Source organism: Polyodon spathula, chromosome 56 (assembly GCF_017654505.1).
Source record: "Polyodon spathula isolate WHYD16114869_AA chromosome 56, ASM1765450v1, whole genome shotgun sequence".
Lineage (NCBI taxonomy): Eukaryota > Metazoa > Chordata > Actinopteri > Acipenseriformes > Polyodontidae > Polyodon > Polyodon spathula.
Genome location: NC_054589.1, coordinates 687010 through 702595, shown reverse-complemented (window position 1 = coordinate 702595; position 15586 = coordinate 687010). Strand labels below are relative to the sequence as shown.

The following is a 15586-nucleotide window of genomic DNA, read 5'->3' as shown; positions in this document are numbered from 1 at the left end:
AAAAGAGGAGTCTTCTGGGATTGAGCAGTTGTCAAGAAGAGTGGCCAGGCTTGTACATGCTGTGGTCAAGCCAGAAAATGTAATACAGCTGTAAACTGCTGTAGTTAAGATTTATTTTATTGTTATATTTATTCTACACTTACTACACAAACTAATATCTCAAACTATAACCAATAGTTACAGGGACCCATCAAGTCTCAGGATTTATGCAGCGTTCTGTTCTCATTTAATTTCATTACAAGTCATTTGGTTCGTGGTTCTACAGTGTGTTGTACTTGGTATTATCATACACTGTAGGTAAGAGTCTAACAAGCTTTTATTATTAAAATGTGAAATGTTACAAAACAAATAAGTGAATAAAAAGAAGTGTGAAAAAAGTACAAATAAAATAAACAAATATTGGAGCAATGGTACACAAAGAGTTTACTGGTAATATTTATTAAATTTCAGTGCTTCTCTTTAAAATAAATATATGATATAATAATAATAATAATATCAAACATACAACAAAAAAAAAAAAAAAAAAAAACATAAGCATGAAAAGCATGGTATTTGCAACAGAAAAGTACCCTAATGTGATAAAACTGAATAACAATCTTTAGTAAACAAACTATAAGTTATTTACAAACAGCTATCAAAAACATATATACAAAATGCAGCAACTTATATTAAATGAAGTATTCTAAAGCCTTTCTTTTTTCTTTCTTTTTTTTTTTTACGATTTGGAAAAACTATAGAACAAAGGAAGACCTTCATCTTGCTATAGTTAGTGTTATCCTACCTGCTTTTTGGTAATATGTACTGCTTAGTTTAGAACACAGTCTCTTGGGTTTGTAAATAAGATGGTTTTTCACCCTTTTAAAATACCAAAACATACACATTCTGGCTCCTAAATGTCAGCTTTATGTTGATCAGCAAGCAAGGATAATGTGCAACACTTAATCCATTTTGATCTTGAGGCAAAACATGAAATTGATTTGTCATTGTTTTTTTAAAGCATTAAGATTTAACCTTAATGTGTCACATAGGTCACCTTCGAGAACATAAAAAGACAACAATCAAAGACTATGCTATTATGAATATATTAAATACTGTCACCCAAAAAGTTAACAGGCACACTCTTCACTACAGAGCATGCTGCTCACTCAGAATAGAAAAAAAACAGGAGAGAACCGAGGATTATAATTGCATGATTAAAAAAAGAAAAACACATTAAAAATGTGATCTGAAAGTGCACCTTCATAGAGGAATACCGTGCCCAGTGCTGAAATACCTCTAACAATTTCTTATTGTAACAAACAAAATAACACCTGTTTTCACCCTTTAGATCAGGGATCTCAAACCCTGGTCCTGGAGGGCCGGTGTCCCTCTTGGTTTTTGTTCCAATGGTACCCTAAATTGCTTAATTGGTCCAATTAATTAATTTAGTGTAGTTAGAAAAAAACCAGGAGGGATAACAGCCCTCCAGGACCAGGGTTGGAGATACCTGCTTTAGACCATACATGGGTTTAAAAAATAAACAAACGTTTGTACCAATTTACCTGTCAAAGGTTTTAGCTTTATTAAGTAGCTTTTTTCTTTTTATTATATTCCCATAATTCTGTGCCACCAGTGCTGTGATCCTGAATTCAATAAACCAGTCTTCTATATTAAAAGCAGATACAACTAGACAAACAGTACCACAGTAAATGAATGCCTATAGTGTTTCTCAGGGTTTTTTCTGTTTAAAATAGTAAAATGTTTCCAAGCAGCATGTTTTGAGAGAAGTTGGGAGACACATTGGCGGTATACTATCTGATGATTTGCATTATGTGATGTCAGAATTATATTATAAAGAACAAGTGTAGTGTTTTCGCTCCAGCCAGTAAAAGGAATCTATGTCCACTCCATAGTTTTCTGGTTCAGGGTAGAGGATACAGAATCCCCGATTCAAGTTTCCTGTCTCCAAAGATTTTGCTGTCGCTTCAAAAGAGTGGATCCGCAAATAAATATACTCCACAACTAGTGCCAAACAATACTTCAAGTAAAAAGAAATCCACTGGTTAGAAAATTTGCCACATGCATTTTGTTTAAAAAACCTGAACAGACAGCACCAAGATCCAGCTTATTTCTGTTTCTCCAAAGACAATTCTGAGATTCCAAAATAGCACTCCTTCAGAACAATTACAATCTCATGTTCCTACACAGCATTTACTGTGTCCCATTTGTAAGTTAGATCCGAAAAACCTTTTAAAGTTTCTACTGGAAAATATACAGTGCTGATGTCGACGCGTTCTGTCCAGGACGAAAGCAAAAAAGTTTCCCTCCAGAATCACTCTTCATTTCCCTGATTTCTTTGGAGCCGACGGCCGCTTGACTTGCCATAGATGGTTGTGAATGGTCAGAGCGTCCACACTGACGGACACCGTCTTGGCAGGGATCACGTTAAATTGTTTCCGGTCAGAGCTGTATTTGTAAAGCTTGTCGATCATTTTCTTGCTGATGCTCTTTGGCCCAGTGCCTGTCACCTTGTGGATCTCTTCAGTGTCAGGGAAGTAGGAATAAAGTGAACGGAACATGCAGCCAGCATCGCGGAAGAGGATCATTAGGTGATTGGATTCGCACTTCTCAATTACCTGAAAAGAGAAATACAACTACATTACCTTAATGTTAAGAGAACATCATCTTTGCAACACGTACAAATATTCTACTAAAATTATAATAATTCCATATCCATATACAAGCTAATGGCAGCTTTGCTGTTCTAGTTTATTCTCAATCCATTATGCTTTAAAACAATTGTATTTATTTACTGTTTTACAGCAGCAAAACTGGAATGGAGCTGCAATTTAAGTACTTCTTATAGGTCACACGATAGATTTGCAGTTAGTTTCCGAGTTTACATTGTAAAGCTCCAGTATGAAATCCATACCTCCAAAATTGAATTCTTGTGTGGTTCATTGACTTTTCCAGCCAAGCAGCAATGTGAAATAGCATTGTGGATAATTGTTTTGTTTGATTTTGCACTGGGTTCCTTGAATAATTTTGGCCCTGCACAAAAAAGGTTTAAAATTAGCTCTAAATAACTGAACAGATCTCAAAATAGCCATCTAACATGATCATCTTCATTTTACTACCAGTAGTTCTGTCATTTAAAAAATAAATAAATAAATAAATAAATAATGGAACAACAACTTGAAAAACCATTACAGTATATAGCATACTTGGCAAATATAAATATTTAAATAATGAACTGCTAATCAATAAATCAAAGCACTTGAACCAAATGGGTTTGTACCAGTGTATTCAGCCACAGATGCAACCGAGGATGCTGTCGATGCATTCTCCCAGTCTCGCTCAGTGTTTCTGCTGGCATTTCTGCTCAGCCCAAGGAATGATTCCACGGAATCCCCCCTGCAAGCAAAAGTAACACAGTTATAGGTTTGTGAAGAAATGCTAGAAAAGAAAGCACTCCAGGGCAGCAGTCCAAAGAGCAATTTATCTGAGTTTTGATGTATTGGTTGTTGCTGCACCTCTAGGACTATTTGTTTCACTTACTTGAAACTTTGAAGGCATAACCAACAGCACTGGGGAATGTGTCAAGTCACCCTGACTTCACCTCCTATCCAACAGGGCTGGAAACAATATTATTATGCTGATGTGCTGATTAGATTTTGGAGATACATGAGGATGGGCCGGCAGAACTCTTGACAGTACAGAGTATTTAAAAAAAACTAGAAAAAAACTGCAAACTGTGATGAATGTAAGTACATGCAAAACATACAGTTAAGTTGGGGCACATAAGTTTCCTCAAATCTTACCAAGGCAAGATTACATCAATTTGCAGCTAATTTCAGACAGTAGAAAAAAAACTCAATACAAAGACTTACCGCTGAGATGCAGCCCCACCAGAGTGCACGCTCTCAGCTTCAGTGGTAGCTGCTGAAGCCAAAGACAGACTGGAGCCAGACTGGGCACTGCTCAAGTTATCAGCTGAAAAAGGAACACAGTTTAAGCAGTTAGAAGGATCAAGACATTTCTCAATCAGCATGTCCGACAAAGCACATATTGTACAAGGTAAACGGATCGAGATCATGTACAAAAGAAACAAATGTGGCAGACATTCCTTCGTAGATGTTTAATTGCATAACAGTTACTCACATAGTATTGCAGTGTCTGCAGAAATTATTTTACAATAAAGAAATTACTAGGGATGCACCTATAAAAATTCTCACTGCAGATACAGATAGCCGATAGTTATCTCTCCATATCAGCAGATACCGATAATAACAGATAGTACAGGTAAGCTATTGTATAACCTATTGTACTACTAGAACAAGGCAAAAGGCCTACATTTAAACTTTTATAATTATAAATGTTAAAAAATGAACAGATATCATTTGCTTGTATTTATGACAAATGAACAGGTTTTGTTTACTAGTTGCATTTACTTTGAATAACGTTGTATTATATTGTGTGCTTGACAGCAATTTATACATTTGTTTTACAACACAGGTCACACAAAAAAAAAACCACTTTGCATTTGTACTAATAAAAACAAAATCTATAATGTGACATAACTTCTACCTTTACTGTACAGTAGAAAAATGTAGGCTACACAATGTGAAATACAAAAAGGTTCATTAAATGCATACACTGCTTAAATGCGGCATAACAAATTGTTCACACACACACACACATATATATATATATATATATATATATATATATAGTCAAAATATAAAATTTCTGGTTACAAAACTGTCAAGCTTGAATTTCTGCTTCAAAATTCTGCAGAACACATCCGAAACCAATGCAGATTAAGCAAGATAAACAAAAATGACAAAAGGCCAATTTGAAGAACAATGTGTAATAATAATAATAATAATAATAATAATAATAATAAAACAACCTGGCAGTCTGCGATAAGAGGACTTGTTTTGCTGTTCGGACACAGAGAGAGTGTTGAGCAGCACGGGGCAGGTGAACATTCGTGTCTTAAAAGTATCTGAATAATATTGTATTCACAGTTCATCGTTGGATTAAACGTAGCATCAAATCTGTTCTGCTGCACACAACTCACTATCCTATTGCTGTCTTCAGATACGTAAAAAAATAAATAAATCCAAACACTGCACTGGAGACATATTACTGCAGGCTGATCGCACGTTACACAGCACTGGGAAAATGACTGTCTAAGTTCTTGCTTCATTATTACAGTACGCGCCTGACCAAACATTCAATTGTGTGCTGGAAAAAATTCAAGCACGAATATCAGTGTACATTAAAATCGGCTATAATAATTAAAACTGCCGGCCGTTTTTTTTTATTCCTTATATCAGTGCCATGGCGACAGGCTACCGATTATTGGTGCACCGCTAGAAAATACTTTTGTGAATTCCCAGAATATTATTTCTGTATTTAATGTATGAACAGGGATATAACAGTTTATTTTGTATTTAAAAATAACAAAAAAATCCTTCTTTAATCTTGTATTTAGAAACAGTCCCCCATCTACAACAGTTTGTTTTGTGTGATTTTCTGTTTCCTCATTTCAGTTGGGGGTCCCTTTTGAATGGGGTCCCAAACAAGTGTGGGAACCTCTGTATGCAAAGTCAATACCTATGTGCTACAGCGTGGCCTGATTTTCACATTTCAGTCTGTGCATTTGTAGATGGCAAGAATGTATTAACCCTTTGCATCCAACACCATGTTTTCATTTATGACCAATGGTACAAGGCACTTGAAAATATCATTCACCTCCCCAAATGTCACCGGGACTCCGGCAGGCAGTCGGGATTTGTTTTCTGCGAGGTATTCCTGTGTATAAGATAAAAGGAAAACTGAACACAATTCAGAATCTACTTGACAAACAGAGAGGGACTGAAACAACAAGTGCCCTTCCAGCTCCAGTGGGAACTTAAGCTAATACACTGTTCCAAAGAGGACAAACAAGGCATGCCATGAACATACATATCCCCATGCCAAGGACACAATCATACAGGTGACTGTACCATCATATACATCCATAGAATGTTAAATATCATACTGGATGTCTATGCAGATATATCAGAAACGCTCAGTGCCTCAGCGGTCACTCCTGTGATAAAGTCGGTCAGAAACACCCATGCAAGCTTTCATCAATCTGGGCAAGCAGTTCTGAAAATACAGCATTCATCAGTACAGAGGCCTCAAACCATGTAAGTGGGATGAAGAGAGGATGTGTGATGCAAGGAAAACAAAGTTTGTTATATTTATCGTAACAGTTTTAAATAAATGTTTAGATGCATTTTCAAGGTGTAGCAGAAACTAATGCCCAATGTGTAGATGGTTACTGCAGGCTTGCTTGTGTTCAAGAACAAAGGCTTGTGTTCACTACTCCTTGGATTATGTGCTAGTTGGAAACATGTTCCAGAAGAATACAAGGAAGAAAACCTCTATGTACATCTGACATAAACAAACATGAACGGTAGTAACGTACATCTCACCACAGCTCTAAATACAACAAATCAGAGCAATCATAACAAAGGAGATCCCCATGACAGGTTTCGCCATATATCTCCTGACTGGCATCCAATTGTGACAAACTGTAGGTAGAACATTTGTTTAAGCTGTTTTCTAGATACAAGTAAAGGTGTAACATACACGTACGTCTAGTATCTGCTTATATGTCTATGATTTTAATATTCGCAACAACAGAAAGTCCCCAAAAAATGCCCTGTGAAAGTGTCATCACAATTATAACTCCATGCACACATTTTAAAACACAAATATGCCACCTCCTTTTAAAGCTAAATGGTACGATGCAAAGGGTTAGTAACAACACTAATGCCATGTTATTACTTTTATATCTACTGGAGGAGAAGACGGAGTTTGTGAGTGTATTTTTTGCAACAGCCCAGATAATCCTGTCAATTGCTCTTGACTTAAGTGAGTGAATTTGAATAAAACAAAGAAAAAGACTTTTCAGCCTCTTCAGATATTAAAATGCAATGCTTACGAGTAGAAGAGCACTTGGATGGAGTGTCGCTGTAGGTTTCTTCCCGGTGGACAGACTTGGGCCTCTGCTTCTTGGGTTTTGTTTTGAGTTTCCCCTGTCCCTGCTCCTCAATTATCTCCTGTTGTTTCCGTCGCAGGTACTCCTGTTTGATTAGCTCTCTCCGGGCCTTCTCCTCTTCCTTACGAATTCGGTCTTCCTCTGCTTTGCGCCTTGAAAAACAATAGCTGTGTTAAATAACATTTCCTATCACCTAATGTGACTTTTATGAATGAATGATGTAGCTCAGATTCAAGTTTATAGGGTTATGGCACTCAAGTTTGTTCAAAAATAGAAGTGATTAGAGAAAAAAAACCAGGACAGCCATTACCTCGCCTCCTCGCGTTTCTGTTCAATCTCTGCCTCGAGCAGACCCTTTCTCAGACGAGCCTCCTCAGCCTTACGCTGCTGTTTCAGGAGGAAGGCAGCACGTTTTTTTGCCAGCTCATCTTCAGCTTTCTGCTCGTCCTGCAATTCAAAAGTCACATTTTAAGGACACATTTTTATACAGACAATTCCATTCATCAACCCTGTTTAATACCTCACAAATACTTTGTCTTTCAACACAGTAGGAAAAATAACTACACTAAACACAGCTGTTAACTGGTCCTGGTCTTAGGCATGAAAGACAGATATATTTACTAAATAACCTGTTATCTTTTTGCTAAGTGGTGAAAAAGTGAATTTATAAAAAATGTTTTTTAGATACCTAAACCTTATCCATTATTTCATCAACTGATTTTAGCATTCTTCATCTGTTTGGTTATTTGATAGACAATAGATTAGTCTTTTACTCCTTCTCCACTTGCAGAAATCAGAAAGTTTATGCCCAAATTTCTGACGGTTTGAAGCACTTAACTCAAACACAAAATTCTACCAAATTCTACCTTGATCTTTGTTATATTAATATAAAGATAAGAAATAAAACTAAATATAATCAAACTAAATACTATACAGCTGTACCATGCATACAACTACAGCTCTCGTTGCGTTCGCATCCAAACAAAAAACTAGAAAAAACAACAACTATCCTTAAATGGGATATCTTTGGCAAATCATATTTTTTTAAAACATTCTTTTTTCCCCTTCAAGAGAACTAAGTCGATATAATCAGTAAAATTTTGGATTATAAAGAAATTCCTAAATATATTTACAAAATATAGCGATAAAAGATACAGCTGTACCATTGGTCTATTATTTTTTGAACACTGTTTGTTTATCTTTTAGTAAAGTTAATTAATAACAATAATTAATAATAACTGTCTTTCATTGCACATGACAGTCAGTAGCACTGTGCAGGGAAAAAGAACAGGCTCACATTAACCACACTGTGAGGGCTTGATTGTACAGTGGAAAAGAAGCATTACAGATATCCTCACACATCAGATGGGGAACAGAAAATAGCACATAAAAGCATACTTTACCTTGAAGAAGAATCCCAAAACAGACTTCTGGTCTCCCTCGCCCATCGTGTCTGTCGATGTGTCCGGAATTTCAAAGCTCCCTTCTTCAGTCGGTGCTTTCAAGTCAGAAAGATCCACTTCAATGAGTTGAGTTTTACTTTTCGATGACTCTTCAAAAGGAACGTTCTCCTTCCCAGAACCATCAGAAGAGTTTAACTCTGCTTCTTGTAGGCGGTTAGCTTGACATTCATTATACTCTTGCTCTGAAACGTTGTTAGTATCTTTAGAAGTAGAAAGTACAAATGTCCGCTGGTTGGCCTCATCGTGCAGTCTGACATTTGAAGTAGACCTCGGTGAGCCCTTTTCTAAAATAACACTTCTCGATTCCACAGGAACACCGCTGATAGGACTTGCATCTTCTGGCTCAGCTTTAGCTGTTCTGTTACCTGGGAAGTGTCTTAAATGAGGAAGCGTTTCTATGCTTTGAGTTGGTGTAATAATACGAGGGGCACTCTGCTGTTTTTCTTTTGAAAATTTTAGGTCTGTCGGCTTTGAACGAGGACTCCGGCCCAGACCAAAACGAGGAGGCTTACGCACTGTCCCATTTCCTGTTGGAGAAAGTGGTTCCACAAAATGCACAGCTGGCCTGATTTTTTGTTCAGGTGGGCTACTTTTACCATTGGGGGAAGTTGTGCTAGGAGACTGAACATTTTGTTTCATCAGTAGATCCTGCTGTAGGGAAAGCTGCATCATTTGCTGTTGAATGGTGCTTATAGCATTATTCAACATGTCAATTGACCGGTTGCATTCATTCATGTCAATTTCAGAACCACTGTCATCCAACAAGATCGTGGAATTTAACTTATTGTCTGTATCCAGGACAGTAGATGGAGTTGGAGATTCTCTTGCCCATTTCACTGTACTTCTGCTTTCTTGTGTATCCTTTTCTTTGGGCACTTCTTGGGGATGTTGAAGGTTGTTGTTTGAGGAAACTTCTTCAGCTCTAGACTGTTGCGCAGACAAAAGAAAGCTTTCCCCATTGACCTTTGGTTCCTCTTTTGAAAGGTAATCTGGTTTTAAGGGCTGAGGAATACTTTCAGCTTTCCCTTTCTTTACAACATGCAAAAAGGCTGCTTTGCCCAACTTTAGTCTTTGTCTTGCAGACAAGGCTTCCATTTTCTTTTTCTGTGTCTCTATCGCTCTTCTTTTCTCCTCCAACTGCATGTGAAGCTGTACTAGCTCAGAAGCTAGAACGTGGACATTGTCTTTGCTCTGCCTGGTAGGGCTCTGATCTCGTTTCTGTCTCCATGTGGTCAAGGGTAGAGGACCACATTCTGAGCCATCTGGGGTAGTCTTTTGTGAGCTACTGGTGCTCGACTTAGCCTCATGGCTGTTAATTCTTTGAAGTTTACGCTCTGCAAAGCTGGTCATCTTGATGCTCCCGCTTGCCATGGATACACTGCTGGCCTGGGAGATGGTACTGAGGCAAGGACTTGAGCGGCCACTTCCTCCATCTTTGTCCTCATGTTCTTTTACCTTCATATCTTCTTGTAATTTTGCAGATTCTTCTTCACCAAAGTATTTCCTTCTAACCGGCCGGATCTCGTTAGTTACCCCCAAGTCCTGATCAACTTCATCCATATCAAGAACCTCTGAATCCGAGTCTTGCCTCACTTCCCATGTAGATTCAGGCACATACAATGGGCTACCACTTCCAATGCTTTCTGTAGCTTTTTCTTCAGATTCAGCACAATGAAGGAAGAATCCTCCACTCTGCTCACTAGGTGTAGGATCAACACTGCTTGTGGCCAGCGGTCTAAAAGGCCCAAATGCACTCTCCATCGGGAGTTGCACAGATTCTGTAAGAGTTGAGTCTGTAACGTTGGCAAAGTCAGAGCTGGAAATGGGTGTGAAAGTACGGTTTAGATCTGGATCTGCACAGTTCATAACTTTCGCTCGTGTCGAAGGCAAATTTCCATCAACCAGCCTCTTGGAAGTGGCGCCCTTGTGTCTCCCTTCTCCACTTTCCTGCTCTTTGTTGACATTCACAGACTTCTCTTTTGCTGGTTTTAAGGCCGCAGGCATCAATGGTTCCAAGAAAAAGGAACTAGGTTGTGAAGAACTTTCATCCTGTACCCTAGGTGACCTGGCTGTTGTGGCCCTTGATGAGATGCTCTGCAGCTCAAGGTCCCCTTGGTATGGAAGACGGCTGTTTATTCCCTCCTCAGATCTTATGATAGCTATTAGTTCTTCTTCCTCCTCATCCTCTATACTGACATTCCTAAGTAAGCCTTGTCCATTGACCTTTCTGAGGCCAGTTTGTGGCTGATGTTTCGGTGTTAGGTTGATCACGTTGGAAGCCAGGCTATCTTTGCTGATTGACCTGGCGAGACTGACATTGTCACCAGAGGCGATATCTATGTCACTGTCGGTTGCATAATGAAGAGCATATGGTGTAGGTTGGGAGACAGGTCTACAAAGAAAAACGACAGAAAAACAGTCAGTAAGAATTAAAAAAAAAAAAAAAAAAAAAAAAAAAAAAAGGTTGGTGCATTAAATTTAAATAATGCTATATATCCTATAAAACCTGTTGATATTGTATTGAAGCTTACATACAGTGTTAATCCAGTTTAATTACTACCAGCATAAATTACATATGCACAAAAAAATACTGAGAATGGGCACACACAGTACTTCACAGCAGTTTGCCAAACATGACTTCTTTAAATAGGAATATAAACTAAACATACATATAAACATAACAATACTGTTATAGACGACTCTTCAGCAAGCAAAAGGTTGCCATTGTTCAAATTTGCCATACACAGCTTTCACTGTGTGCCTAGACAATTAATAGAAGGCTGTCACTGTACCTCTGTTTCTTATCTGGCCATGCTACCACTGACCCCCTTGGCTGTCCATCATCTCGAGTGAGCGAGTTGGAACGATGGCGAAGACCTAATTTAAACCAAAAACAAAAAAAAAAACTCAGCTGTCTGTCAATGTCTAAAGTCAGGGTCTAACAATACCACACTTAGCAAAGCTTGGATTCGTAACATAACACTGCATGCATTATTATGAGAACATCTAAAACAGCTATTGCAATTGATTATAATACCTAATGACGACTTCCTCCTAGTGTACATGCTTCACCTACCCATTACTAACACTGCAGTTGGCAGCAAAAAGTAGGTACTGTTGCATAGAGTAATGTTCTGCAGAGGTATCAGATGATGTATTTTAAAATATGGTAAATGTAAATACTTTGATTTAACCAGACACACATCTAGGAGTCATAGATCAAGGTTGCATTAAGCACCAAACCCTGTAACAATCTTGGAAAGACTGATCTGTCAGCTTAGAGCTTACCTGGACTCTCCTCTCCCTGCAAGGATTTCTGTTGCTTCTGCCTTAGAGGTAGCAATGGGTGAGACAGGCTATATGCTGGACTTCCCTTACTCCTGAGCAAAAAAATTAAAAATAAATAAAAAAAACAACAAAAAAAACACAACAAAAAAAATAAGGTGTAACATTCAAGGAGATTCAAGGCACAGATGTTTTCCTGCTGCTAATATTTTCTATGGAAAATGTAAAAATGTTGACAGCTGATTAAGCAGAGCACACCAAAAGATCACTATTTACCAAACAGTGACGTTGCACTGAAACAAGGACAGACTTACAGCAAGTCAGGCTCTTCAGGGTGCAGGTAGTACCTGCTACTGACTTCGGGGCTGCTCTGAACTGGAGGCAGCAGCGGTGTTTCTGCTGGACTGGCCATGCCGGCCGGGCTCACCATGAAACTGCGTTTGGTTGCGTTTGAGATGGGAACAGGAGGACGGGTGCTCTTTGACTGCTGCATTGCTCTCGCTGCTCCAGGAAATACAATGGACAGTGTCAACTCTAAAACAACTAAAACTAGAAATACATAGTACAGAAGATTAAAATATATAACAGGGTACTACTTGAAACCAGCGGCTCAAAATCATCGGAGGCACAAAGCATTTCAAACATGCATAATCCCAAAGTTTGGTTAACCTTACCGTCTTTAATTTCTTGAAAGTCCCTTGGCTGCACAAAGTCAGGCTTGACAATTTCAAACCACCAGAACAGTTCAGCAATGAAGACCATAACATTATGCTAAAAGAAACAAGATCAAAATATGTTATTCTGAAGATCTTAACATTTACGTCAAATACTGGAAATAAATGGGAATTGATCATTTCAATCCCTTACCTTCAGCCCTAAAGGAGCATACAACATATCCTCTGTAGTGAGATAAAAACCTTTGTTGAGATACTCATTAGCAAACTCTTTCAGCAGCTGAATATTGTATAGGTTGTCTGCTATAGAGGTCACTTCCTTCAAACATATATCTGAAAAAAGAGAACAAGTGACTGCTTCAGATCTGACACTAAGATTACATGGAAAGCAGACAGAAGTGTTATAGAAACATTCAGCAACGTACAAAAACAGTGATAAGCAAAAAGGTAATCCTACATTTGTTTGCAAACAACATATAGCAGACACCAGTTGGATAACAAATTATGCTATCTGAAGCACACAGATTTATGCATATGGTTAAAAAAATTAATTTCCTGAAATGCACAAAAACGACTTGATTCCAGTCTCACTACATTGGCTCCCAAGGGGCTGTAAGGAGGTTAACCCCGTACCATCGAGTTTCATGAGTTCAGGACAGTAGTAGTGTATAACGGCTAAAAGCGCAGCACCATCACACACGTCCTTCACAAGGTCTTCCAGTAAAGGAAAATATGGCAACTGTCTGCTGGAAAGTTGGTCCCTCCGATAACGCACCTAAAATGAGGATTGAAAATCAGGAAAAAAGGCCAATGTTGTTTGTACTGTATGCAATTCATTATTTAGGCATTACACGCTGGTTTTGGTTTTATGAATAAGACAATGGGAACCTAGATGACATTCATTATTGCATAGCATCTGTAGATGATTGTCTGGTGTTGGTCATTGCCAAACGTAACTAAGTGTTGGCTAAATACTTTAAATGATCAGCTTTAAGTCTACAAGATCAAATTACAAGCTGAAGGGTTAATTATAAAACAATACTTATTAACCCTTCCTTTCAAGTGACAGATTTTTTTTATTACACTTCACTGTCATGGGTTACACACTGCGCTGGGGTTTAAGTGTATTACAACTTGAGACACAAGAGAGACTAAATAATGTCCAATACATTCAACTAACCAGCATAGTGAAAAACCCTCAATTGGTTTGCCTGGGGATAAGCTATGGTAAACTGGGAGCACATTGCAACTCAGTAGCATAACATATGGATTTGAAAATAAAGGTCATATTTTCTAAATTGTACATACCAAGAAGAAAAGGCTAGGTAACTACAACATTTGTTTTCTACCAGTTAAACATGGAGAATACTGTACCACACGGGCATACTCCAATGGCTCCAACATGCAATGAGCTTGGGCATGCATTAAATCAGGCTAACAGAGACAGGGTAGAGAATGAGAGACAGACAGACAGTGTAATCAGTGTTTCAGTGTTATAAATGGTTACAACAAACATGGTTTGATATTGGGGATGGAAGAAACATCTAGGAAGCAAGAAAGTGATTTAAATTCATCTGTCCTTATACTGTACAAAGCCTGCAACCAACTGTTCTTGGAATATGCAAAAGCCTTTGCTGAAAGTATGCATTGTTTGAATGTGTGACAAATATCCTTGTGACTTCCCACTTTATTCACTTTGACACAATGTAAAAAAGATTTCAGGCAGCTGAATGCAACAGCAGGACAAATGAAAAGACAGAAGAGCTGTTTTTTCTGAATGCAGCGGCTCATACAATATTGCAGTATTTAAAACCATGGCATGCTGAACAACTATATCTTTGGCTTCCAATATATTCCATAAAAACTTTCACAAGTTACTTCCAGATTGAAAACATCACAATATGACAATGACAAATTGCACCCTGATGTAATCTGACACAAGGTTTACAATTGCGGGTTATTCTCTACCACTGGAAAGCTACTGTGAGCATTCCAAAAACCTTACGTGAAAGAGTAGTATGTATTTTTCTATTCGGAAATTTTCAAATGTCCTGCATGCAACATGTTGGAAATCTAATTACACTGCTGGAAACTGCCTTGGAAAGATAGGAAAAAGATCTAGTAGTAAACTTACAGGTACTAGTTTCCAATACCATTTGGAAGGAGACTATCCAAGTAGCAGGGAAAGGAGTTAGGAAAAGGAAACAAACAGGAAAAGCAGCAGAAAAAGTCAGATGCATTCAACGGGATCATAAAAAAATTACAGTTCCAGGTTTAAAAAAAAAGTACTGTACGAACCTAAAAAGGGTTAATCAACCAGTAATAAACATGAATAATCCACTGGATTGAATCTAAAATTGACTGTAGGTTACAGATCTGGGTCAAAGTCAAGAACATGCACATCATTAATATGTTAGGTTATATGAATATTTTAGGTAAAGTTGGGGAGGTCACATGCTATTAAAATGATTTCTCTGGAAGGTTTTGTGATTAAAACAAAGCACAAGTACATTGATAGAAACTCTGTTTTGAGTCCTGTTTTCATGAACTAAAGTTACTACAAAGAAAACAGAATAAAAAAGTAAATGGAGATTTAAAAGCGCGTGTGTCAAATAGTCGAATCCTATGGGTGGATTCCTCAACCCTCTCCTTACTTTCTGATGACTTGGAGACTCCAGAAGCTGCTGTTTCAGTTTTAGTTCTTTCTCAGTGATTTCTCTCATTTTCAGGTTTACCTAAAACAGATGAAATAGTAAGCCTGTTACCACCTGTTATATCTGTTAGTGAATTGTGAATTCTGGAAGACAGCCGTGTAAAATCTTCCACATAACAGAGAACCTTTACAAAAAAAACAAAAAAACAACAATTCAGGTGGTACTACTATATTTTCAAGGAGACCCGTTGTTAAATGCCAAGTAGAATTAAACTAGGAGGAGCAGTTAACCAATGATCAATGACCAAATATAAAAGAGACATTTGATTCATAAAACTGGATGCAAGTCCTACGAGAATTATATCTGCACTAGTCTCATTCAATTCATTACAAATCTCGTCTCTCTCAGGTGACCAGGTTTCTAAACACACTACAGCTCTGGTGCACCATTGATAGAGCTGTAATTACACACTTT

At 37.8% G+C, this 15586-nt stretch overlaps 1 protein-coding gene across 5 annotated transcripts in view; it reads right to left on the bottom strand.

Moving 5' to 3' along the window:
* Positions 1 to 551: 551 nt before the first annotated feature.
* Positions 552 to 15586, bottom strand: part of camsap1b (calmodulin regulated spectrin-associated protein 1b) — a 33880-nt gene continuing 18845 nt past the window's right edge. Inside the window, exons 5-21 of one of the 5 annotated variants that reach the window (XR_005948350.1) lie at positions 15113 to 15193; positions 14593 to 14625; positions 13092 to 13233; positions 12652 to 12791; positions 12459 to 12555; positions 12099 to 12285; positions 11788 to 11879; positions 11292 to 11376; positions 8440 to 10891; positions 7347 to 7483; positions 6980 to 7188; positions 5740 to 5799; positions 3870 to 3972; positions 3278 to 3393; positions 2912 to 3030; positions 1487 to 2615; positions 552 to 1344 (exon numbers count right to left, since the gene is read on the bottom strand). Coding sequence is in view for 4 of the 5 variants with exons in the window: in XM_041239686.1 (XP_041095620.1) it covers positions 2319 to 2615; positions 2912 to 3030; positions 3278 to 3393; positions 3870 to 3972; positions 5740 to 5799; positions 6980 to 7188; positions 7347 to 7483; positions 8440 to 10891; positions 11292 to 11376; positions 11788 to 11879; positions 12099 to 12285; positions 12459 to 12555; positions 12652 to 12791; positions 13092 to 13233; positions 14593 to 14625; positions 15113 to 15193 (4350 nt within the window). In the remaining variant the exon portion in view is untranslated. Of the gene's footprint in view, positions 1345 to 1415; positions 2616 to 2911; positions 3031 to 3277; positions 3394 to 3869; positions 3973 to 5739; positions 5800 to 6979; positions 7189 to 7346; positions 7484 to 8439; positions 10892 to 11291; positions 11377 to 11787; positions 11880 to 12098; positions 12286 to 12458; positions 12556 to 12651; positions 12792 to 13091; positions 13234 to 14592; positions 14626 to 15112; positions 15194 to 15586 lie in introns of those variants that run through there. The other 4 variants (XM_041239686.1, XM_041239688.1, XM_041239687.1 and 1 more) reach the window with 4 other exon arrangements.